The sequence below is a fragment of the Biomphalaria glabrata genome, chromosome 1 (assembly GCF_947242115.1).
Source record: "Biomphalaria glabrata chromosome 1, xgBioGlab47.1, whole genome shotgun sequence".
NCBI lineage: Eukaryota > Metazoa > Mollusca > Gastropoda > Planorbidae > Biomphalaria > Biomphalaria glabrata.
Window position 1 is genome coordinate 51,385,460 of NC_074711.1, and position 26,987 is coordinate 51,412,446.

General features: G+C 37.6%; 1 protein-coding gene and 1 long non-coding RNA gene across 5 annotated transcripts in view; one reads left to right on the plus strand and one right to left on the minus strand.

Moving 5' to 3' along the window:
- LOC106068580 (gonadotropin-releasing hormone receptor-like) overlaps positions 1–26,987 on the plus strand; it is a 290,469-nt gene that overhangs the window by 177,175 nt on the left and 86,307 nt on the right. For 2 of the 4 annotated variants that reach the window (XM_056042538.1, XM_056042527.1), the window contains exon 6: positions 20,291–20,582. In XM_056042538.1, coding sequence (XP_055898513.1) covers positions 20,291–20,582 — 292 coding nt within the window. The remainder of the gene's footprint in view (positions 1–20,290; positions 20,583–26,987) is intronic. The other 2 variants (XM_056042546.1, XM_056042555.1) reach the window with 2 other exon arrangements.
- On the minus strand, positions 13,602–22,944 carry LOC129928362 (uncharacterized). The gene is made up of 3 exons (XR_008779974.1): positions 21,891–22,944; positions 19,936–20,015; positions 13,602–13,815 (listed from the first exon to the last, which is right to left on the minus strand). It is a non-coding gene; the product is annotated as an uncharacterized LOC129928362 (long non-coding RNA).

Consider the following 26,987-nt stretch of genomic DNA (forward strand, 5'->3'; position numbering starts at 1 on the left):
TTAAAGTATAAAACTATCTGTGCGAAGAGAAGTTTTATCATCTTAGAGTTGGATTAGAGTTTTAGATCTAAGGATGGGATTATAAAGTAAACAATTAAACGAAATAATTTTTAGTACGCGATTCGTGAATGAATATAGATCTAGGCCTATCTCAACTCGGCTTCGCAGCTTTCATAGTGAAAGAATGTTCGTCAGGAAATCTGTAATCACAGATATAAGGAACTAATTAATGTAAAAAATGCTTTTGAAACACAAAATTGAAGATTAATTTTATTATATAATGAAATCAATGGATCTTCTTTTGTATTTTCATGTGTCAAAGTAAAAAACTATCTGCGCAAAGTGTATTTCTTAAAATTAGATCTAGGTCTAAATCCTTTCTATCTTTTCTCATGTCAACATTGTAGACATGGCCTAGATCCATAAAATACTATAGCTGTAATAGAGTCGGACAACTTTATTTTTTTTTGAGGGTCTTACATTTGTTTTAGGGCTACAATACATTCACTAAGGTCTAAGTTGGTACCCAAGGAACATTCCTGCCTAGTTTTATCAAGATTGGTCAAGCGGTTTTGATGTCTATAAGTAACATACATACATACATACCCCTCACATTCTACTTTATAATATAGATTAAGTCTAACTAGCTCATCAAATGAAATGCTAAAAGAACAAACTCGGTGCACCAGTGTCTATGAACCCTCGAGAAGCTGCTCGTATAGAAGACATTTTTTAGTCTAACTAGGACGTGTGACGTAATGGAATTTTTTTCCTTTGACGTCATATGGAGTTAATTCTTTAAATGAAATGCTAAAAGATCTCACTCGGTGCACCAATGTCTATGAACACTCGACAAGCTGCTCGTATAGATGACATTTTTAGTCTAACTAGGCCGTGTGACGTAAATTTTTTTCCTTTGACGTCATATGGAATAAATTCTTTAAATGCTTAAACAACTCGGTATAGTAATGTTTATTAAACCTCGTAATGTGACTCACATTTTAAAAAGACATAATAGCTAGATTTAAATCTAATCTAGATTTTTTACACTAGATCTAGATTTTTTTTTTACACTAGAGCTAGATTTTTTACACTAGATCTAGATTTTTTTTCTTTCACTAGAGCTAGATTTTTAATACTAGATTTAGATTAAAGTTCTAATTAAAATCATTATAGAATCTAGATCTAGAATTTCTTGGTCTAGTTTAGATATAATATCAGGTGACCGAGCCTCGCTCGGATGAATAATTTGTTAAGGAAGGATATATACCCGAAGTTATTTTGGGAATATTGTTGTAATTACGAAAATGAACGATCGGGTAATGACTATCGATCCGAAGAGTTGCTTTTTCGTTCATTCAGTTCTCAATGTAATTGTACATGGCGATTAGAATAGAAAGTCCCCCCAACAGTAGGCCTATAGAAAACCACAGCTCACGTCTTAACGTTTTACATTGCTTCTTTCGCGTAAAACTATTGGGCTATTGTTGTAATTACGAAAATGAACGATCAGATAAAGACTACTAATCTGAAGAGTTGCTATAGTGTTCTGTTAGTTCTAAATGTAATTGTACATGGCGATTAAATATAAAGTCTCTTAGTCCTCCTACAGTCTAGACAAACCACATCTCACACCCGTCTTATAGTTTGCGTAAAACTATTGTAGGCCTACTATTATTGGCTTGGAAGAAAGTCTTGGCAGTGTTACTTCTCAGATGGTTACGTTCAGACATTTAATTATGGAATTAGTATATATTCATTATGGCTTTAGTACGAAACATCAAGTGACGCAAATCTCTACGTTATAGGGTAAAACAGGCACTTTGTGACAAAGTAAAATGGCAAATTTTTTCTTAATAGACTTAAATCATTGCATTAGTTTTCTAAAGAAACGTTTCCGTGGGGCACCTCTGTTACGCCGAAAAATATGTTCGTCCCCCATACGGGATACGTACCCTGCCCAGCCTGACTGTCGGACTATAAGAAGTTCATACCGGCTTTTGTCATCCATCCATCCATCCCAGTGGTGCTACAGCCCATGGAGGGATATGGCTTGCTTTTACAGATCCCTCAATTCAGATCTCTCCTGGGCCTTCCGTCAACACACCCTAACTCCAAGCTTTTTACCGAGGTTTATAATTAAATCAAAAGAGGCTGCAGCGTACGCAAACTCGTTGACCGCTAGATGGATATCATGTTTAGTGTGAGCAAGTAAGGCGCAGAGAAGCTGTGATATGACCATTTCCTTCGTTTTGGTACAGGACAGTAGACACCGAAGCATGAACACATGGTAATAATTTACCAGCAAAATAATAATAATAATAAGGCTTGTCTTCGTGTCCGAAAATTAATGAGGATTGCAGCTGTGAACTTCATATTTTGCCACATCCAGGGCAAGCATAACCATTGTCCGCTGTGGTCGATTAAGATTTTCTTTTAGCGTCTGCTTCTGTCCTCGGCAGCAGATTTTCTTTTGGTCTCAAATGTGTATCCGCGGCCTTTGTATAGAGGGCATTCTTTAAGTCCGACAGTTACGCTGGACAGAGCAGTATCCTGTATGGGAGACGAATCTCAGACGAACGTATGCCAAAGGCAGTCTTTTTTGGTGAGCTAAAAAGTAACACCGTAACGCTTAACAGACTAGCTTATGGCGCAAACTTTACTTAGCTGACATAGAAGAGAGCACATGGTTGCATGCGGCCTCAGAACGAGACAGCTGGAGGTCACCAGCAAAATAAACAACAATGTAAAAGGTATCTACAACACTCTACGCAATTAAAGAGTAAACAATTTATTAAGCACTTAAAACACAATAACTAATCATACATTGGCACATTTAATTTCATTACTTTGCTTTTATAGTTCTATAATAAATCAATCTACAGTAAGATGGTGCGCAAATGTTTAATTAGGTCTAATGGTTCTTTAAAACTCGTTCTTGTTTGCAAATAAATATTTGCGATAAGCCTAGTGACGTAAGCAGCGTTTTTCCCGTTTACGTCATGGAAAATTTTCATTCATAAAACATTCTAGCCAAAATTAATTTTTCGATAATGAGGCATTTTCAAACCGATATAACGGTCGACCTCGAGTTTTCCCAATGTGGCCAATGAGTTGAGAATTTTTTTCTCACTAATATGCACATACCTTGAAATTTTAAAGAAAATCGTTAGAGCCGTTTTTGAAATAAAATTTATATATATATAAATATATATACATACATACATACATACAAGAATTGCTCGCTTAAGAGTATAGGATTATCAATAGTAGGCTATTAGTTTGTAATCAGTATGTCATTAGATTAAGAGCAATGCCTGGTCGTGCGGTTAGCGCGCAGGACTGATTATCTCTACGGTCTCGGTTTCATACCCTGCTCGATGCCATCCTTAGTCGACCAGCGAATATGCGGATCCGACAGGGATCCGTCTCCCACGAGGGCCGCCTCTGAGTTTGTATGGCAACACAAACTCTCTCTGTAATCTTGTTATTTTTCCCCATAAGTGAAGTTTTAAGCCTTTCTTTTTCTACCCACCAAAAAAAAAAGATTTAGATTACTGTGTAAACTATAAGAACAAAAAGCAACTCCAATCATTACCCTCTCCCGTCCCTTAACTTTTTCCGCCCCTAAATGTATCCTAAACAAATAAATGTAGATCTATTGACTAGGACGTCTGTGCTTATGTTAGCGACACACTTTCCACATAAAAAAAAAACTGGCGTGTGTCCCGGTAATGCTATTACTTAGAACTACAAGGATTTCCTAAAGATTGAAAGATTACTTTAAAATAGAATTTATGATTTAGACAATGCATATATACAATGCGATACGGGTTTAAAATTCGATACAGATTAAGAATAGGATACAGAAATACTATATGATACAGAAATACTATATAATACAGAAATACTATATGATACAGAAATACTATATGATACAGAAATACTATATGATACAGAAATACTGTACGATACAGAAATACTGTACGATACAGAAATACTGTACGATACAGAAATACTGTACGATACAGAAATACTGTATGATACAGAAATACTATACGATACAGAAATACTATATGATACATAAATACTATACGATACAGAAATACTATACGATACAGAACTACTATACGATACAGAACTACTATACGATACAGATACAGAAATGCTATACAGATACAGAAATACTATATGATACAGAAATACTATATGATACAAAATACTGTACGATACAGAAATACTATATGATACAGAAATATAAAACGATACAGAACTACTATATGATACAGAAATACTATATGATACAGAAATATAAAACGATACAGAACTACTATATGATACAGAAATACTACATGATACAGAAATATAATACGATATACAAATACTATATGATACAGAAATACTGTACGATACAGAAATACTATATGATACAGAAATACTATATAATACAGAAATACTATATGATACAGAAATACTATATGATACAGAAATACTATATGATACAGAAATACTATATGATACAGAAATACTATATGATACAAAATACTGTACGATACAGAAATACTATATGATACAGAAATATAAAACGATACAGAACTACTATATGATACAGAAATACTATATGATACAGAAATATAAAACGATACAGAACTACTATATGATACAGAAATACTACATGATACAGAAATATAATACGATATACAAATACTATATGATACAGAAATACTGTACGATACAGAAATACTATATGATACAGAAATACTATATGATACAGAAATACTATATGATACAGAAATACTATATGATACAGAAATACTATATGATACAGAAATACTATATGATACAGAAATACTATACGATACAGAAATACTATATGATACATAAATATTATACGATACAGAAATACTATATGATACAGAAATACTATATGATACAGAAATACTATATGATACAGAAATACTGTACGATACAGAAATACTATATGATACAGAAATACTATACGATACAGAAATACTATATGATACAGAAATACTATATGATACAGAAATACTATATGATACATAAATATTATACGATACAGAAATACTATATGATACAGAAATATAATACGATATACAAATACTATATGATACAGAAATACTATACGATACAGAACTACTGTACGATACAGAAATATAATATGATACTGAGGGTGGAACTGGGACCCTTTGAAACCTGGCCAAATTGGTTTTGTGTTCATATCATTCAACGCTTCATTGAATTCATAACATGTTCATTCACATTCTGTGAAATAGAGCGAAAATAATGGGACATTGTTGCATACGCAGGAATTATCGTGACCACTAGAGTGTATTTGGTATGAATAGGCAAATCAAATTGTTAGTTTAGTTGGCTCAGTTGGGAAAAAACGTTATTGTGTCTGTCACTCTGTCTGTCACGTTTAGAGATATTAAAGTGCATTTGTATCTGCCGGTCTGTCTGTCACGTTTAGAGATCCAAAAGTGCAATTGTTTCTGTCACGTTTAGAGGTTCAAAAATACTATTAAAATTAAACCCGTTTAATCATCACCATTATCTATCTTGAAATAAGTGCAGAGTCTTCATAAATGCATAAAACACTTTTAAAACAATAAGAGAAATGATCAGAATGTGCTACATAAGATTGTATGCAACAGCCACTACATACCCGGTAAACATACAAACTTCCTTATTTTCAACATAACGTGTAATGACTAATTTACAATGACAAACGTAAATTCTCTCTCTCTCTCTCTCTCTCTCTAAGGGGTGCACCGGATAGTCGCTCCGGCTTTGCCTTCGGCCGGATATTCGGCAATTTTTCACTATACGATGATATTCAGCTTCATCCGAATGTCACTGCCGAACTTAGCTCACGTTTAACTTTAGAAATATTAGCTTTCATCATCCCAAGACAACTGGGTATAGCCACGGGTTATTTGCTCTTTATGACCCTAACAACATAAAGCATGTAACGTGACTGCGCTTAGCTTCATGTCCGTTTGGATGCCTGGTCTATTAGAAGTCCACACCTAAAATATCACAGAACATTCTAGGTAGTGGCGTAGCAAGGTGCCTGTGGGCGCTGATTCGAGAGTAAGATGGTGTCCCCTTCCTAACAAACTAGAGGGGCGAATGGATGAAAATCGCAACATCATGTATGCAGTAGTTTTACTAAAAATAAATATACCCAGATATAATTCTATGCATCATCTGTTTTAAGTAATAAATAGTTTCCTTCAATAACGACTTCTAACAGGTTGTTATGTCATGACACTCAATTTAATAACGACTTTTTAATAATAATAATTATTATTATAATTATAATAAAGAGACTACAGTGAATTTTATTTCTCTTTTTTAACGAAAGTCTACCCTAACAATGCCAGAGAAGGAATACTCGTTCATTTGTAACAGAAAATAATAAAAATGATCTTTATTATCCGTGAGGAAATTTGTTTTACAATTGTACATTAAAAAAAAACACGACATAATTAGAACAAACTATTTGTATATCACAAAATATACGTTCATAACCCTGCAATATTAAGAGATATGTAAAATGTAGAACGGTGGAAGTGATTGTTCAACGATTTAATTTCCAAAGGAATAAAACAGTTCTTGTGTTATTTCTGTTTATTTCTTTGTGTTGTTGAAATCATGAAGAAGAGGGTCATTTAGTATGCTAGAAATCTTAATAGCTTTCTTAGTCATGTCCTTCTGGACTAAGTGTCCAAGTGTGGTTTGTTGGTTGTCTATGATCTTACAAGTAAATATGTCATGACAATCAATAACTCCGTAACGACTTCTAACAAGTAAATGTGTCATGACAATCAATAACTCCGTAACGACTTCTAACAAGTAAATGTGTCATGACAATCAATAATTGAGTCGGCCTACATAATAAGTGAATATCTATCATTGGCCACTTTCAGCCATGGTTACTAGGCAACTGTTTATAGAGATTTATTTGACATCATAGATAATTATTATTTTGTGATTTATGTGTTGACATTCCCATAGTATCAAATAATTTGGTGCAGACAAACTACAACATTCGTCAATCTTTAGATGGAATGTCATCTGAAAAAAGTCGAGTCCCAAACATTTCTAAAACCGGCCCTTGTCAATACGATTATTCCGAACGTGTTGAAAACAATGTTCTGGACAGCGTGGCCTTCTAGTGATGACATTATTGACGTCTGCCTGCTTCTGCCTACTTTGATGTGTGTGTGGGGGGGGGGGGAGGAGAAACAGGAGAAGCCTAAAAAGAAACTTGGGGGGAGGGGAGGGGACATTGTTTATCTTAGCTTCGCATGACATCACTCTCAGCCAACCAATCGGATTGCACGTCTCTTTCTCAATGCAGACTTTTTGTTTTGTCTGGTCTAGCTCTAGTCGAAATCTATCACTAGAAAGTTGACGTTGTATCGTTCGAGGAAGTGGAGAGAGAAAGTATTGGAGCGACTTGAGGAAGTGTAGAGAGAAAGTATTGGAGCGACTTGAGGAAGTGTAGAGAGAAAGTATTGGAGCGACTTGAGGAAGTGGAGAGAGAAAGTATTGGAGCGACTTGAGAAAGTGGAGAGAGAAAGTATTGGAGCGACTTGAGGAAGTGTAGAGAGAAAGTATTGGAGCGACTTGAGGAAGTGTAGAGAGAAAGTATTGGAGAGACTTGAGGAAGTGTAGAGAGAAAGTATTGGAGCGACTTGAGGAAGTGTAGAGAGAAAGTATTGGAGCGACTTGAGGAAGTGGAGAGTGAAAGTATTGGAGCGACTTGAGGAAGTGTAGAGAGAAAGTATTGGAGCGACTTGAGGAAGTGTAGAGAGAAAGTATTGGAGCGACTTGAGGAAGTGGAGAGAGAAAGTATTGGAGCGACTTGAGGAAGTGTAGAGAGAAAGTATTGGAGCGACTTGAGGAAGTGGAGAGTGAAAGTATTGGAGCGACTTGAGGAAGTGTAGAGAGAAAGTATTGGAGCGACTTGAGGAAGTGTAGAGAGAAAGTATTGGAGCGACTTGAGGAAGTGTAGACAGAAAGTATTGGAGCGACTTGAGGAAGTGTAGAGAGAAAGTATTGGAGCGACTTGAGGAAGTGTAGAGAGAAAGTATTGGAGCGACTTGAACTGGAGAAAGAGATTTCCATATCTATTACCAAATGTGTTGGACCTTACCTTTTGTTTGTATCGCCTTCAAATCGAGTTCATTTGTCCAGCTGCAAAGTGCAAGTCTGAAAGGGTTACTTACATTGTTTTACAAAGCCTATATCCTCTCACTCTGTCTGTCTGTCTGTCGGTCTGGTAAAAAGTTTGAACACGTTTTTTTTCTCTCCCATTTCCCATCTCGGATCAAGTTAAAACTTTGCAAAACTATTCTTATCTATCAAGACATGAATCATTCAAAAAATTAATTGGATTTTGATGATTAAAACTTTTTGTTTGATTTCTAAATAAGGGGATTAAATACTACTTAATGAGAGATGTGGTTATATACATATGGACTCAGTTCCCTTATTAACTCTTAAGAACTCTTTGACTGAACAGAAACTTACAAACTCAGAATACACTAGTAACATGTCCGCTAACCAACTGAAATGACCCGTCGATTATACGCACCATTTTCACTTCCATATGTACTTAAACAGAAAAGCGGCTATGTTCGCCCCACGCCTATGTGATTATGGTCCCTTAATCAGATCTAGATGTTTACCTAATTTACATAGCCATTCCATCATGCCGTTATGGTCAACTCTCTTTAGGGGCTTCGTCGTTCGTTTACTTCCTTTACTCCGCCTTCTACTGACAACTCGTAGGATATCGTTTAGCTCTTCTGTCTCTGGAAGTTTAACTTCTGGCATAGAAAAACATTTGTAGATCTCTCCAGAAGTGGAAAGTATTCCCCAGTCATGGATATTTTGTTGTCGACTCTACAGTCTCGCTCTCTGACATGCTGGACATTTTTTTAATATAACTTAGAACATTCACTAAGTGTCAGACTCTTGTCATTAATTAGCTAGACATTAAAGGCACATCTCATTTCACAAGGGATTTTTCTCTGCTCTTATATTTTCTCAGGTCTGAATCTGTTGTGTAAGGAAATCAGTCTTTTCTTTAACAGCGCGCGCCTTCTTTGTTTGTATTATATGTAACAATTGATATCAACATCCATAATTGGGCTCTACAGCCTCAAGGAGAAAAGCTCTATGAGTTCAGTCTCAGAAAAAAAAAACTTACACAAAAAAATCTCCAATACTTAGAGAACTTGTTGAATGGATCCAAAAATGTATTGATGTAGAAATCACATCACTGATTGGGGATGGTTATAAAATAGAAGCAAATCCATAAATAGCGAGTTTGTTTGTGTGTGTGGTGTATCCGGTGAACATAATGTACGGACGTATGCAATAAATGTGTAATGCATTTTCATAGCCCTTTAGAAAACAACAAGTCAAGCTGTTAACCAATCGCAGATTACTGTCAATAACATGAAGTGTGAAAATCTCCAATACATATTTAAGTAATTAAAAGCTACAAGTGTGTCAACTGATTGAACTGTTCTAATTGTGTAATAGATTCAACCATGATTAGCAACTAGCCGTTAGGTTAAATTTTGTTGTCTCCGCCATATTGCGTGAAAACTACAAACCACGCAGCAATGATGCAGCACATAGCAGATGTCTGCCTTGTCACGTGGTATGCGTTTCAAACGTTGGGATAGTTCCGAGTTTGAACCCTTCCATTTATCTCCTGCAGTCCTGTATGTCTGGGCTAGGACGAAGGACTTCATTTTTACAATCTCCTGCTGTCCTGTATGTCTTGGCTAGGACGTAGGACTTCATTTGTACAATCTCCTGCCGTCCTGTATGTCTAGGCTAGGGCGTAGGACTTCATTTTACAATCTCCTGCAGTCCTGTATGTCTGGGCTAGGACGTAGGACTTCATTTTACAATCTCCTGCCGTCCTGTATGTCTTGGCTAGGGCGTAGGACTTCATTTGTACAATCTCCTGCCGTCCTGTATGTCTTGGCTAGGGCGTAGGACTTCATTTTACAATCTCCTGCCATCCTGTATGTCTGGGCTAGGACGTAGGACTTCATTTGTACAATCTCCTGTCGTCCTGTAAGTCTAGGCTAGGACGTAGGACTTCATTTGTACAATCTCCTGCCGTCCTGTATGTCTAGGCTAGGACGTAGGACTTCATTTGTACAATCTCCTGCCGTCCTGTATGTCTAGGCTAGGACGTAGGACTTCATTTGTACAATCTCCTGCCGTCCTGTATGTCTAGGCTAGGACGTAGGACTTCATTTGTATAATCTCCTGCAGTCCTGTATGTCTAGGCTAGGACGTAGGACTTCATTTGTACAATCTCCTGCAGTCCTGTATGTCTAGGCTAGGACGTAGGACTTCATTTGTACAATCTCCTGCAGTCCTGTATGTCTAGACTAGGACGTAGGACTTCATTTGTACAATCTCCTGCCGTCCTGTATGTCTAGGTTAGGACGTAGGACTTCATTTGTACAATCTCCTGCAGTCCTGTATGTCTAGGCTAGGACGTAGGACTTCATTTGTACAATCTCCTGCCGTCCTGTATGTCTAGGTTAGGACGTAGGACTTCATTTGTACAATCTCCTGCCGTCCTGTATGTCTAGGTTAGGACGTAGGACTTCATTTGTACAATCTCCTGCCGTCCTGTATGTCTAGGTTAGGACGTAGGACTTCATTTGTACAATCTCCTGCCGTCCTGTATGTCTAGGTTAGGACGTAGGACTTCATTTGTACAATCTCCTGCCGTCCTGTATGTCTAGGCTAGGACGTAGGACTTCATTTGTATAATCTCCTGCAGTCCTGTATGTCTAGGCTAAGACGTAGGACTTCATTTGTACAATCTCCTGCAGTCCTGTATGTCTAGGCTAGGACGTAGGACTTCATTTGTACAATCTCCTGCAGTCCTGTATGTCTAGGTTAGGACGTAGGACTTCATTTGTACAATCTCCTGCAGTCCTGTATGTCTAGACTAGAACGTAGGACTTCATTTGTACAATCTCCTGCAGTCCTGTATGTCTAGACTAGGACGTAGGACTTCATTTGTACAATCTCCTGCAGTCCTGTATGTCTAGGTTAGGACGTAGGACTTCATTTGTACAATCTCCTGCAGTCCTGTATGTCTAGGCTAGGACGTAGGACTTCATTTGTTGCAAAGCTTATATCAACTCACTCCGTCTGTTTGTCTGGTATAGATAAATTGTGTTCATGTTTTTTGTTTCACTTCCTATTCTCGGATCGTTGAAACTTTGCACAAGTGTTCATTGTCCCTAACAAAACAGGGGACGCGGTGGCTGAGTGGTTAAGCGCTTGGCTTCCGAACCTGGGGTCCTGGGTTCAAATCTGGGGAAGACTATGATTTTTAGGGCGCCCCTGAGTCCACCTAACTCTAATGGGTATGACTTTAGTTGGGGAAAGTAAAGGCGCCTGGTCGTTGTACTGACCACATGACTCCTTGCTCATTAACCATTGGCCAAAGAAACAGATGACCTTAACATCATCTCATCTTTGGAGCACTAGATCTGAAATGGAAATTCGCTATTTTTTTTTACTAGCAAAACACGAATCAATCCAAAAATTAACAAATTAATTAATTCATTGTTCTAGTACAATGAGGCGACTAGTAAAAACAAGAACAGGATTTGGGAAAGAATAGCGAAACGTAAACAGACTACTTTTGGCGGCGTTAGAGAAAGGCAGCTTTTAAAGAACGTAGAGATTTAGCCTGACGACATTCGACGGTTCCCATTGTTATTATTCGCTATCAGCCTTTCGCCTGTGTCCTTGGATGTCGTTATTTTAGTGTGACCTTCGTTTGACTGAGCTGCCTAAGATACAGCGCTGAAGTTCTAACAAAGTATGGGTCATTTATTCTTTATATGGAAAAGGGAAATACATCTTACAGTATTGAGAGATGTATCTGTAAATATGTTTTATTTTTTTTAAAGGAACGTCTGAAACGTATCCATCAAACAAAACAATTGAATGTAGAACTTACACACAGGAGAGTGGTCTGTCAGCAAATATGTGGTGCACGCTAATATTTTCATCTGCTACAGACTTTGTTTGAGTGACCATCTCTCGGACTTTGAGTGACCATCTCACGGTCTTTGAGTGACCATCTATTGGACTTTGTTTGAGTGATTATCTCTCGGTCTTTGTTTGAGTGACCATCTCTTGGACTTTGTTTGAGTGACCATCTCTTGGACTTTGTTTGAGTGACCATCTCTTGGACTTTGTTTGAGTGACCATCTCTTGGACTTTGTTTGAGTGACCATCTCTTGGACTTTGTTTGAGTGACCATCTCTTGGACTTTGTTTGAGTGACCATCTCTAGGTTTATATTTTCGTTCTGCTATTGTGAAATTAACCTAATATGTGACTGGTTGTTATTTGCTCTAAGTTTGTCAATGAAAACCCCATAAAAATGAATTGAGATGGACTCTGCCTTTGAATTAGCGCTAAAAGCGTCTCCACCTGTATTTCTTGGGGAAAAGAACCTATACAAACACTTCATACAGCCTTCTCTCTGGGTGTGGTCAGGTCTGTCTATCGGTCATTGTGTATTGAAGTCCATCTAGCAGTCATTGTGTGGTGAGATATATCTATTAGTCATTGTGTGGTGAGGTCTATCTATCAGTCAATGTGTGGTGAAGTCTATCTATCAGTCATTGTGTGGTGAGGTCTATCTATCAGTCATTGTGTGGTGAGGTCTATCTATCAGTCATTGTGTGGTGAAGTCTATCTATCAGTCATTGTGTGGTGAGGTCTATCTATCAGTCATTGTGTGGTGAGGTCTATCTATCAGTCATTGTGTGGTGAAGTCTATCTATCAGTCATTGTGTGGTGAGGTCTATCAGTCATTGTGTGGTGAGGTCTATCAGTCATTGTGTGGTGAGGTCTATCAGTCATTGTGTGGTGAGGTCTATCAGTCATTGTGTGGTGAGGTCTATCAGTCATTGTGTGGTGAGGTCTATCTATCAGTCATTGTGTGGTGAGGTCTATCTATCAGTCATTGTGTGGTGAGGTCTATCTATCAGTCATTGTGTGGTGAGGTCTATCTGTCATTGTGTGGTGAGGTCTATCAGTCATTGTGTGGTGAGGTCTATCAGTCATTGTGTGGTGAGGTCTATCAGTCATTGTGTGGTGAGGTCTATCAGTCATTGTGTGGTGAGGTCTATCTATCAGTCATTGTGTGGTGAGGTCTATCTATCAGTCATTGTGTGGTGAGGTCTATCTATCAGTCATTGTGTGGTGAGGTCTATCAGTCATTGTGTGGTGAGGTCTATCAGTCATTGTGTGGTGAGGTCTATCTATCAGTCATTGTGTGGTGAGGTCTATCAGTCATTGTGTGGTGAGGTCTATCAGTCATTGTGTGGTGAGGTCTATCAGTCATTGTGTGGTGAGGTCTATCTATCAGTCATTGTGTGGTGAGGTCTATCAGTCATTGTGTGGTGAGGTCTATCAGTCATTGTGTGGTGAGGTTTATCTATCAGTAATTGTGTGGTGAGGTCTATCTATCAGTCATTGTGTGGTGAGGTCTATCAGTCATTGTGTGGTGAGGTCTATCAGTCATTGTGTGGTGAGGTCTATCAGTCATTGTGTGGTGAGGTCTGTCAGTCATTGTGACTTCACTACTCAATAAAAATCAATGTTATTTCTTTCCCTAAAGAGTTCAGTTTCAGATAATGACTTCAAAACATTGCGAAGAACTTTGTTGTGTTGAGATCTTTAACTCAGGCAAATTTCATCTTCTATTAGATACCTAGAATAAAAAAAACAAACACAAGTTCTACAGATAGCTTTTTAAAATTTCACACAAAATTCATGGGCAGTACAAATTCTACAAAATCGTTTTATAATTCCTACTACTAAGTAACCTTATGGAAAAAGGAATAACTGTCCAAATAATTGATCAATTATGATTATTATTGTAACGCAACCCAGTTGAGATTAACAAGGATTCTAATAAAGAACTCAAAAGGGACGTCATTAGTATCATTAACAACATGGGATTTGATGGAATAAAAAAACATTAGCATTTTTTTGTAAAAAGACACGAACATTATTAAAACCATCACAAGTGACAACAGTGTCAAGTCTCTGATTTGTCAGACGTCAGATCTACTTAGTCTCTCATTTGGTTAAGTGACTTGATAACACGTGACTTATGTCTTACTGTTTCTATTGGTCAGATTTGGTTCTAAGCCTTCAGAACTACAATACATTTCTCTCCCATTACAAACAACTCTCCACTCATTCCTGTATTGCAGGGGAGGCCAAATTACGGTGCGTGCGCCAAAAGCATAATATTTGTCAAGTGATTGTAATTTTAAACATTTAATTTGAAAACAAGTTAAATATTTAAAAAATACTGTTACAAATGAACAGTGATAGGTAGAGGTCAACGTATGACCCCGGCGAGATGACACAGCAACTAGTGTTCCCTGGAATCTACATGTACAAACAAAGACAGGATGTGACGTGTCCACACGTGTTGTTCCAAGGGACGAACAGATCTAAGTAGGGGGACAGTTACTAATGAACAGTGACAGATAAAGGTCACTACGTGTGACCCCGACTTGATGACACTGCATCGAGTGTTTTCTGGAATCTACGTGTATAAATAGAGACAGGATGTGACGTTTCCTCACGTGTTATTTCAGAGGATACTAGCCGTGTTTGTGCAACTTTGGACAAGCGATTAGGGACTCTATATAAGCCAGAGAGTTAATGTGAAAGTCAGTCGTATGGAGTCGTGAGTGAGCCGTTACAGTCGATACAGACTATGTAAGACGTTTGCGGCTCTGTGGAAGAGAAATGTGTACGACTCGATGCAAGTTAACTAGGGTAGAGTTAACTGGAGTGGACTACTGTCGTTAAAGTCTATACAGCGAACTACAGTGGACTTGAGCCGTTACAGTCGATGTAAGACGTGTGCGGCTCTGATTCGGTAGACTTGAGTACGACTTGGTTCAGCTTTGGGAGACCTGGAGCGACACTGGGAAGTGTGTCGTTGGTCTGTTCTGTGGAATACGGCTCGATGCAAGTTGAGAAGAGATGAATTGCAACGAAGTATAGCTAACTGTAAACTGACAGATATTGTACAGTCTTCTACGCTACATGTTACAGTAATGTTAGAGTTAATAGTCATTAAAGTTATATGAAACTGAAAGTTTAGTCGTCAAGTTCTTTGCTGTGTTTTTATTTGTGTGCCAACTAATACATCTAGCCAGAAAATTCAGAAATACGTAACAACTGGTGTCAGAAGTGGGATCTTTCTGGCTAGAATGTATTCCACCAAACTTCTTAATGAACTTGACATGAAAGAACTTAGACAAGAGCTTCGAGAAAGAGGTCTACAGCTTAACGGAAATAAGGAAACGCTAACAGCACGTCTCAGACAAGCCCTGTTGGAGGAAGATGAGATTCCGGACACTTGCCAATTTGAAATCAAACCTAATACGATGGAGCTCCTGAGAACTTTGCAATAAAAATGAACTCTGTGAAAGAGAGCATTAAGAAGATAGAATCAGAAATCAACACCAGATTTTCTTTATTTAACCAGTTGATCAAAGCCATGAATGAAAATGAACAAATAGCTACCACGCCCAACAAGTTATATGAAACTGAAAGTTTAGTCGTCAAGTTCTTTGCTGTGTTTTTATTTGTGTGCCAACTAATACATCTAGCCAGAAAATTCAGAAATACGTAACAACTGGTGTCAGAAGTGGGATCTTTCTGGCTAGAATGTATTCCACCAAACTTCTTAATGAACTTGACATGAAAGAACTTAGACAAGAGCTTCGAGAAAGAGGTCTACAGCTTAACGGAAATAAGGAAACGCTAACAGCACGTCTCAGACAAGCCCTGTTGGAGGAAGATGAGATTCCGGACACTTGCCAATTTGAAATCAAACCTAATACGATGGAGCTCCTGAGAACTTTGCAATAAAAATGAACTCTGTGAAAGAGAGCATTAAGAAGATAGAATCAGAAATCAACACCAGATTTTCTTTATTTAACCAGTTGATCAAAGCCATGAATGAAAATGAACAAATAGCTACCACGCCCAACAAGACAGAAGAACAAATAAAAGATCAAACTAGAATCATGATTAACGAGCTGCTGAACACCCAACATTATCAGATTGAGTCGACAGATAAAAGAGCTATACCATTGATGAACAGCGAACAATTGTCCAACCAAGGATGTGGCGATGCAGACAATTACGATAGGGATGCTGGTGATGGTTGTGCTGTCTGTGACTGTGATAGCAAACCAAACGAATGTGGCCCACAAGAAATGAAAAGAGACGATAGCTGTTACTATTTCAACGAGAAGCAGAATGAAACCGCTGAAGAGACAATAGCAGAGACCTATAGTTTGACCGAAGTTTAGCTACAGATAAACCTGATATGAGTACCTCAACCAGCCAAACAGATCAAGACAACGTTGGGTCTGCGTCCAAGCCTGTTGCTGTGGGCCTTAAAGACTTCTGTCTATCTGCCAGTGTCTGCGCGAGGAACTCGAAGCTTGATTATTGCACCCATGAGTTTGACAAGAACTGTACGTACGTAGCTTTACAAGAAGACTGTGGATGCCAAGAAATACACCAGCAAGGTCTGGACTTAACAGAAGCTTGTCCAGCTGTCAAGATCAGCGCGAGAAGCCCTGGTCAAAGTCAAGGAAACACAATAGAATCTGATGCTGAAGTTGATGGACCTTTGCACGTTGAATGTTATCAACCTGCCCCACAGTCGAGTCCTCCAGACTCGGATGAAGGTGATGACGTGTTTGACACCTTGCCTTCAAGTGGACTTGCAGCTGATTCGCAAAGCACCCATCGAAGAATAATGCTGAAGCAACTTGTTAGATCAACAGTCTTGATGACTACAGCTATGAAATACAATGCCTTCCTATGTGCTAAGTCGCTGCCATCAGCATTGATCGACAGGAAAGCAAGACAACGACAACGACATCAACGCAACCAAAGAAATATCAAATTGAGGAGGCGGAGAAAGCGACATATGCAGAGTGCAACGTGGATGGCTCCAACAAGATCAAGATACAAACCCACCCCTTCTCCCACTGATAGACCCCCACCTGCATTTATGAAACTCCATAACCCATGTTGTTAGAAAACAAGCCCGCCACTTCTTCCACTGATAGACCCCCACCTGCACTGATGAAACTCCACAGCCCATGTTTTTAGAAAGATTCTGTCCGGAACCATCAGACCAAAGAAGAAAGCCTTACGAATCAGTTAAAAGTGTGAAGCCACTAATGAATAATCTAAGAACATTCCTCATGAGAATAGGTTGATGAAGTATAACAGAGGTTTTAGAAGAACGCTAATTAAGTCAGAAGCAAGAAGGACAGAAAAGAACTAGTTTAAGATGTCAGAACTGTAGTGAGTAACCATCTGTGACAGAACTGTACAAGAAGATCAACCCAACAGGCATCGTACAAACCCAAAGTCAGTTGCTGTTGTAAGAAGAACATGTGAATATTGCTGTACTGTAATGAACCTGGTCATCTCTGAAGAAGCTCTGGAAAAAGCCTAACCCATCTGTAAAAAGATGCTTGAAAATGTAAAACTCAGCCAGTGAAGCACGAACTCGTTAGAATGCTGATGAATTTTCTCGACAAGAGTGCCCAATGTCGTCATCTGAAGGTCGATGTTTCCATACCAAGATTGATGAAAACATTTGTGAGGAACTGCTGAAAAATGAGGATTTGGCTCCCATTCTTCTATGGAAAGAAGATGGACAACTGCCAGATTGAAAGAACATCTCTGAGAAGGGGGCAACCACCAAAGCTTCCTAATTGATCGTCGATCGATTTCATCAGTATCGTGATGAAGTAGAATCTGTTCGGGACGAACAGATCTAAGAAGGGGGCAGTGTTACAAATGAACAGTGATAGGTAGAGGTCAACGTATGACCCCGGCGAGATGACACAGCAACTAGTGTTCCCTGGAATCTACATGTGCAAACAAAGACAGGATGTGACGTGTCCACACATGTTGTTCCAGGGGACGAACAGATCTAAGTAGGGGGACAGTTACTAATGAACAGTGACAGATAAAGGTCACTACGTGTGACCCCGACTTGATGACACTGCATCGAGTGTTTTCTGGAATCTACGTGTATAAATAGAGACAGGATGTGACGTTTCCTCACGTGTTATTTCAGAGGATACTAGCCGTGTTTGTGCAACTTTGGACAAGCGATTAGGGACTCTATATAAGCCAGAGAGTTAATGTGAAAGTCAGTCGTATGGAGTCGTGAGTGAGCCGTTACAGTCGATACAGACTATGTAAGACGTGTGCGGCTCTGTGGAAGAGAAATGTGTACGACTCGATGCAAGTTAACTAGGGTAGAGTTAACTGGAGTGGACTACTGTCGTTAAAGTCTATACAGCGAACTACAGTGGACTTGAGCCGTTACAGTCGATACAGTCGATGTAAGACGTGTGCGGCTCTGATTCGGTAGACTTGAGTACGACTTGGTTCAGCTTTGGGAGACCTGGAGCGACACTGGGAAGTGTGTCGTTGGTCTGTTCTGTGGAATACGGCTCGAGGAAAGTTGAGAAGAGAGGAATTGCAACGAAGTGAAGAGATGCAGTGCAACGAAGTATAGCTAACTGTAAACTGACAGATATTGTATAGTCTTCTACGCTACATGTTACAGTAATGTTAGAGTTAATAGTCATTAAAGTTATATGAAACTGAAAGTTTAGTCGTCAAGTTCTTTGCTGTGTTTTTATTTGTGTGCCAACTAATACATCTAGCCAGAAAATTCAGAAATACGTAACAATACTTTTTAAAAAACCTGGCTTATATGGTGTGAAAGTGCATCAATTATTTTGAATCAATCATCTCTATATATAATTCTCTTCATGGCTTAACAGTTAGGACACTAAGAAGTAATAAAAAGATCACTCATTTATTTCTTCAAGTCGGACTAGAGTTACCCCACGTAACTTGAGCTGCGAAAAAAAGAGGGGGGGGGGAGAACAAATAATCTAATCTCTATTCACCCGTCACTAAATAGCAGGGCCGGACTAAACCATTGTGGGGCCCTATGCGAAACGGGACCCAGTTTGGGTAGGGATACGGATAATAAGTGAAAATTAAGAGTTGAAAATTAAGAATTGTTGACCTCAAGTAATTCTTCATTAGTTTGAGGCGCAAGAAGCTTCTTTCACTAGATTCCACAATTACGGGTATTGCATAATGCCGTTTTTTCCATATTGAAGACACCCCAAAATAACAATTTTGGTCTATATATTTCAGGAGATTTTTATGAGTTTTCAAAAGATTTCCGGAGATTTCCAGGAGCTCCTCCTAAATCAGGAGGCCGTGGGAAATCAGCTATAAGTTATAAAATGGTTTAATTTAATAATTTACACCTAGAATTAGCGCGGGTCCTATGAAAGTGCTGTGCCCACTGCAGTCGCATAGGTTGCAGTGGCCAGTGGTTGCAAAATAGCGGCGTAGTGGTTCGACTAGTGTAATTAAATTTAATAGATCTAGACTAACAACAATAAATGTGTGTGATTGGAAATACTTTTATTAATTGTGTTTGTTTAGTGCAACTTTTATTCTATTAGCATGGTCCAGTCACTTTTGTGGCCCAGTTGAGAGGGGGGGGGGAGTGGTTCTGGGAGAGGGTTTCCTTTTCATAAGTGATTTTAAAAAAAGGATGCTCGAGTCTGAATTCCAGCTCAAGATTCCGTGATATAGGTTCTGCTAGTTTTACCACTAAACTATTCAAGTATTTGTAAAATAAAAGGTGTTATTAGTCTATAGTTAATTTAATATTTTTAGCGAACGATCTAATTATCTACATATAAAACAAAATTAATTCATTATGACTTACTGATTAGCTAATTGATTAATTGTTATTGATTCACGTTTTGTCATCGGCAATGAATAATCGTGAAAAGTTTGAACTTGATCCTAGAATGAAAAGTGGGAGAAATATCGTTTAGAACATTCTGACCAGACAGACAGACAGACAGACGGAGTGAGTTGATAGAAGCATCGGTAAAAAAAAAATCTTATCTAAACAAATCAGAAATTATGTAAGGTCATTCGAATGTGTGTGCATTTTTGTATTCTATATAACTTGAACTGAGTGTCAACTGAATGAATTTTATAATGTTGAGAGGCCTTTGTGTATTTTGTTTCTATTTTTCAACAAATTAAATTTCATACGTTTGTTTCTGTCTAAGCAGCATCAATCATGACGTCATGCTCCAGTGATCCGTCACGGGCGCCAGTCCGGAGTCACCTTCTGCGCAAGGCAAAGAGGAAATCTTTGAGGATGTCCTTCGTAATCGTCCTGGCGTCCATCGTCTGCTGGACTCCTTACTACATCATCTTCATCTTCACCACTTTCCTCAATACTGTCATAGATCCCCAGATCTTCAACTGCTTCGCCATTTTCGGATTGTCCAACTCCCTGCTTAATCCAATCATTTACGGAGCTTTTCAACTCTGCAAGGTGCAATATTATAACTCCAGGTTTGTTATCCGTAGTCTCGCTCTCTCTCTCTCGAAGGCTTCTCGGGACATGCCTGGCATACACACTTCTATTGAAAACTTTGCTGTATGATGTAATAGTCACACAACCCCGAAGTTCAAAATCTAAATATTCTAGGCTGATTCTTTTTGCTACTAGAGTTTTAAAATAGATTTTTTAATGAAAGTAAATCACTATGTTTTAATGACTTGCTATGTGAGATGCTTAGAATACTAGGTTTAAAAATAAACCAGCATTGTTCAAGCTTAGCAGAACCCCCTACAAAGTAATGGATTTATTATCACAGCAGAAGTTATAGAAATATCACTAGATTATCACAGCAGAAGTTATAGAAATATCACAAGATTATCACAGTTTTGCTTTTTTTGGTAAAAAATTACTACATTTGTACAATGTTTCCATTTTTTTAAATATCTTTAGTACTGTTAGGTGACGAATAACATTTGAACTGGAAATTGTTGACCTAGTTTATTTGCTACTGTGACGATGCAGTCATTCCATTAAAATATCACTTTCACCTGTAGTGCTTGCAATGTGTCAATATCATGTGACACCTTTTTTTTTTTACGCCAAGTTGTTCACTTTGATTACATTTAAACACCTCAGTTTGTATTGCACTTCCAAATAACTGTATTAAAATCGTGTTTAAAAATTCAACAATCTCCACTAGAAGTGTAAAGTATGTTTTAGAGACTAAAGGTTCAAGCCGAGAGAGAGGGAGAGAGGTTTTGCTTTGGTTTTTAAGGACTGGAATCGTCTCATGTGACACTTTTCAAATCAGTTCGAGCACTTCCCCCCCCCCCCCCATAACTTCTTCAAGTTTATAAGAGAGAGATTTCTCCTTAAGAACCAGAGAAAGCAAGATGTAGATTTGTGTTGAATGTTTGGTTTGGAGCCAAGTTTGTTGATTGTCGCAATTGGAAATCAACTGCTCAACTCCAACACTAAGCTGTCCTTGAGAGATGCGCATGGGATGTCGTGTTTGTCCAGTTGTTAGCTGACCCAAAGATGACATCATGCTATCTATCAGCTTTTTGTTTTGGTCACGTGTTTTCTGCAGTAGAAAATAGTTTGTGAAGTTTTTTTGTCTTTGTTTTTTTTTTTTTTTGTCACTGATTTGAAATTTTATTGTCATTTTATGAACACCAATTCTTATCTTTTAGGTTTTCCATGAAGCTGATAGTTGACAATTTGTACTTTTTTGATGATAAGAAAGATACAGTTGTTAAAATCATGCATAAGAAAATATTAACGACTATTTCCTTTGATTATCACATATAGAAAATTACCTTATATCATTTATCCACTTATCTCAAAATTACTTATCCTACAGCAAATTATTACATATCCATTTATCTATAGCACATCACTTATGGTATATCAACGAATCACATGTCCACTTATCATATAGCCAATTATATCATAAACAATGCTCACAAAACAACGTACTCAATAACCAATAGTCGGGTATTTCATTTGAGAATTGTGTTGTTGACATTGCCAATTAGACTTTTTGTCTCACAATATAATGTATCTGCAGATTCAGCGGCGCCTCTCTATAAACACTCTGAAGAAACATAGTGTAGAATACAAACTTCCTTGAGTTTGGTATTTTCAAAGGCATTCAGTAAGACAATTATTCCATTGATGAACTTGACCTACAACAAATCTTGGACGCACAAATAACATTACTTTCAACTAAAGCATAGCGAATCATTGCTGAACCAAACACGGGCAACCAGCGGCCCTGATATCTAAGTATCACTGTTAGGTTTCTCTCTTGGTGTCGAAATGCCTATTCGTCGGAAGCTGCTGATATGTTGTTACTGTGATGTGCCGGGGATTCTGTAGATCTATCTCTAGATCTAAATATGTCTTAGAGATTCAACAAATGAAGATCCTTTTAATTCAAATACAGAATTTTAATTCAATAACTAAGAATCATTGTATGTACAGAATAGACAAAATAGACTGTATCAAATAAATATCTTCTTTCAAAGCTCAATAATAAAATATATTCAGATTAATACTAGATCTAATAAAATATAAGACTTGTCACTGCAAGTTACAACTCAAAACTAAAATACGTCTTATCTCTATGAAATTTTCTACACAACTAAAGTCTAAAGATTCCGCGTTTTCTTAGCCCCTTCTCCCTGACGCTTGCTTGAACCAATCCAATAATTCCCTGTCAGATATCACGCTATCACCGGACGCGTGTCAGATTACGTCATGGGTATTTCAGACACCTGCACGTGGGGTCTTTCCCTACTGGGAAAAAAATATACTAAGTTTAATTACCCTAGGTTAGGTTTATTAAATTTGATACGTGACATAATACCCCCGTTCTCTTTAGCATTTTGTACGTAATTAAAATTGCGTATATGCTACAATATCTCTATGCAAACATAATACATGTGAATGTCATAATCTGAAGTATGATAAATGATTAAGCTAGTTTTGGTTTGTAAACTTTACATGAAAATCATTTAAATAATAGTAACAAATTGCATATACGTGAAATAAAATCACAATTACAATTGTATGTCGGGTATCTGTAATAGCATAATAGAATAATGAGAAAATTATTTAAGTACATCTTGATAAAGTGTCACCAAAAACATTATTGTGTCCTGGGATTGTCTTGACTTCACACTGGTAATTCATGAGATGTAAATACCAACGAGTCAAACGTCCGTTTGCCATCTTTTTCGAATTTAAGAAAGCTAATGGTCCAGGTTCAGTAAGTAATGTGAAGTGTGCACCCAGTAAGTATTTGTTAAATTTGGATATGGCCCAGACAATGGCCAAACATTCTCGTTCTATTGTGGAGTATCTGGTTTCAGCTGATGTGAGTTTCCTGCTGATGAAGAATACAGCATGTAAAGTCCCTTGGTAATCCTGCATGAAACATGCTCATTTGGCTGTTAACGAGGCGTCTGTAGCAAGGTGGAAAGGTCTATTTCTATTCGGAAGTTTTAGTATACTGTCTTTGGAAAATGTTGCTTTGATTTTGTCAATTGTTTCATGTAGTTCCATAGACCATGGAATTTTGACATGTTGACCTTTCTTGGTGACGTTGGTCAAAGTTGATGTGAGTGCTGTGTAATTTGGAATGAAAGTCATATAAAAATTACATAGTTTTAAGATTCTTATGATTGTGAGCACTTTGATGTCAAAGATCCGTTTGATGATATCTTCTTGTGGTCTTAATGAGTTATAACTAACTCGATGTTCTAGAAAAGACACCTGTTCCATGGCTAATTCAACCGTAATATGTTTGACTGTGAAGCCATGTTGTTAAATTATGTTGAATACTTCTTTTAGTCCCGTCGGAGGTGCCAGATATCATAGTTAGGTTTCTCTCTTGATGTCGTCGGAATTTGCTGATATGTTGTTACTGTGATGGGCCGGGGATTCTGTAGACATATCTATAGATCTAAATATGACTTAGAGATTCAATAAATGAAGATCAATAATAAAATATATTCAGATTAATACTAAATGTAATAAAATATAAGACTTGTCACTGCAAGTTACAACTCAAAGCTAAAATACGTCTTATCTCTATGAAATTTTCTCCACAACTAAAGTCTAAAGATCCCGCGTTTTTTTTATCCCTTTCCTCCAGACGCTTGCTTGAACCAATCCAATCATTCCCTTTCAGGTGTCACGCTATCACCGGACGCGTGTCATATTACGTCATGGGTATTTATGACACCTGCACGTGGGGACTTTCCCTACTGGGAAAAAATTATACTAACTTTAATTAACCTAGGTTATGTTTATTAAAATTGATACGTGACACTAAGTTTGTTATACTTTTATAGTCTCCTAAAAGACTTTTCCAGACAGTTACATATTTTGACTTTTTCTTTGAAGCTTTTATCTTTCTGTTCCGGCTTACTTGTTTACAGACATTTTTTTTCAAGGACTTCTGGATGTTTCGGTCTGACACAAAATTAACCATTTTGACCCACATTCCCTATCATGTCTCTCTACACATTTACAATGTGACTAGTAAACCTGGTCAGTTTTCACACGCTAGGTTAGCCTGTGAGGTGTGGACGAGTCTGGATCTACAGGTTTATCATTTGAATTGTATTTACTCTAAGGAGATTTAAACATTCCCGTAACCAGGGAGTGGGGAGGGATTGGTACGAAGTAAAATATGTTCCATTTTTTGTTTAAATCTGTCATTCATTACTTATTATTGAGCAAAATAATCGCTCATACAAAGGCTGGTCAGCTGTATAAACTTGTTTATGTTACTTGTTTACATTGAGTGCTTTATTCTTAAGAAATGTATCTAACTATATCGTTATCTTCAATCTCCTATTAGATCTAAACAACTAAATTGATATATCAGCGCTGACATAACCCCTAAAAAAAACGCTATAATTCTAAACTTATTAAATTTCTGCTAAGACAAAGTGTAGGGGCTTCAGTTGATTTGCTTTGCTTCAGTCACACAAAGAAACAAAAAACTTCCATGATGTATATTTTGATAGACACAATTTTTTTTTTATGTTTACAAATGCAACCTCAGAACTCTTTTGTAATTTTCTTTCAAAAGATTTTTGAAGCCTCAAAACAGTGTTTCTCAAACATTTACTAGTGTCGCCCCCATACCACAAAAATTATATTCGACCCCACCCCTTCCCTTTTTGTCAGCTACGGGCAGTACTCAATGATGATAAGTTTTCTTTCTGGGGAAAATTTAATTCACATTGTTGTCGTTGACTTCTAGAATATAACTGCTGGTAGACAACTAGACCACTGTAAGCATATTATATTTTAACTTGTAAAACTTTAAATAACTTGGATAAAGTAAGATTTATAGAACATTCAAATCTGTCCAAGTCTGGGGCATGAACTGGACTGTTACATTCGATGGTTCCATAGACTGATTACTGATGTTCTGATCCAATAACTTATTGATTGTAGTGTTCGAAACATTGCCCATCTTAGGCTACTTCCTTCACTGTGAAATTATGTATTGATCTAACGTGCTTCTAAATAAATCGTTGTTTTTTAAACCATACATAAATCTATTTATGGCAATTGTCGTTTTGAGATTTCGGGATATGTCATGTTGGCCAGCGTTTTTCTTCATTTTGACTTCAAAGTAACCGATAAATAACATTTTTGTTTTCATTTACCTTACATCTCAACCCCCACCATCTCCACACAAGCACGCACGCACACATACACACATAAATAGCCCAATATTTCATGTTTATTTGTTTGACATGTTTCGGATGTTCCTTCAGAGTTGAAGTTTACTTCCTAGTCCAAACCTCCCGCAGGACGACGGGGGATGGGAGCGGGCAGGGTTTGAACCCTCGACCGTCGATAAATCCGAACGACTGTCCAGTGGGCAAACAGCACGACCAGGCAGCCATCTAGGGCTGTGTTTGACTTTGTCCTTAACGGAACACTTCGCACATTCTGAGTATTTAGCACATTCTGAGTATTTAGCACATTCTGAATATTTAGCACATTCTGAGTAGTTAGCATATTCTGAGTATTTAGCACTTTCTGAGTATTTAGCACATTCTGAGTATTTAGTGGAACCTTTGGCTTATAGTTTTAGAGAGATTAATTCATGTGATGACCAACTCGTTCATTATTCCATTAGTTCGTGGAACACCTAGTCAGGCCTCGAGTAACACTAGAATTCCGCGGAACACAGTTTGGGAAACACAGTTCTAGGGTCAGGGTCATGTTAGAGATCAATTTAATTTTTTAAAAATTAATCTCAAGTCTCAAGCTGTATCGACATAATGAACATAGTTGTATTTAATATACAATAAAATCTTTTTTGTAGTGAAACGCAAACTTAAAGAACACAGTGAATATTACAAAGAAGACAATGTGTTTTGAACACTAAAGTCTACTACTAGAGCATAACAACAAAACATTAGACAATGTGTTTTGAACACCTAAGTCTACTACTAGAGCATAACAACAAAACATTAGACAATGTGTTTTGAACACTAAAGTCTACTACTAGAGCATAACAACAAAACATTAGACAATGTGTTTGAACACTAAAGTCTCCAACTAGAAAACAACATTAGACGTCAGCTACTACAAAGGACTTACAGTCACAGTCTTTTCTTTACACGTGTACGTGTTTGAATGTGTGTGTGTGTGTGTGTGTGTGTGTTGAACTTACTTTAGGCTTGAATGAATCTTAATCAGTAAACCATATTGAAACAATTTCACTCGGTGGGTCTCAGAGAAATTATCTCGCTCAGTCGCCTACTTTGCATTCAAAGGTCATCAAAGCATATGTCATGTTGAAAGGCCATCATGGCTAATATCTCGTAGAAAAAGACATGATGACAAATGAGTTGAAAGGACATCATGGCAAAGGTCAA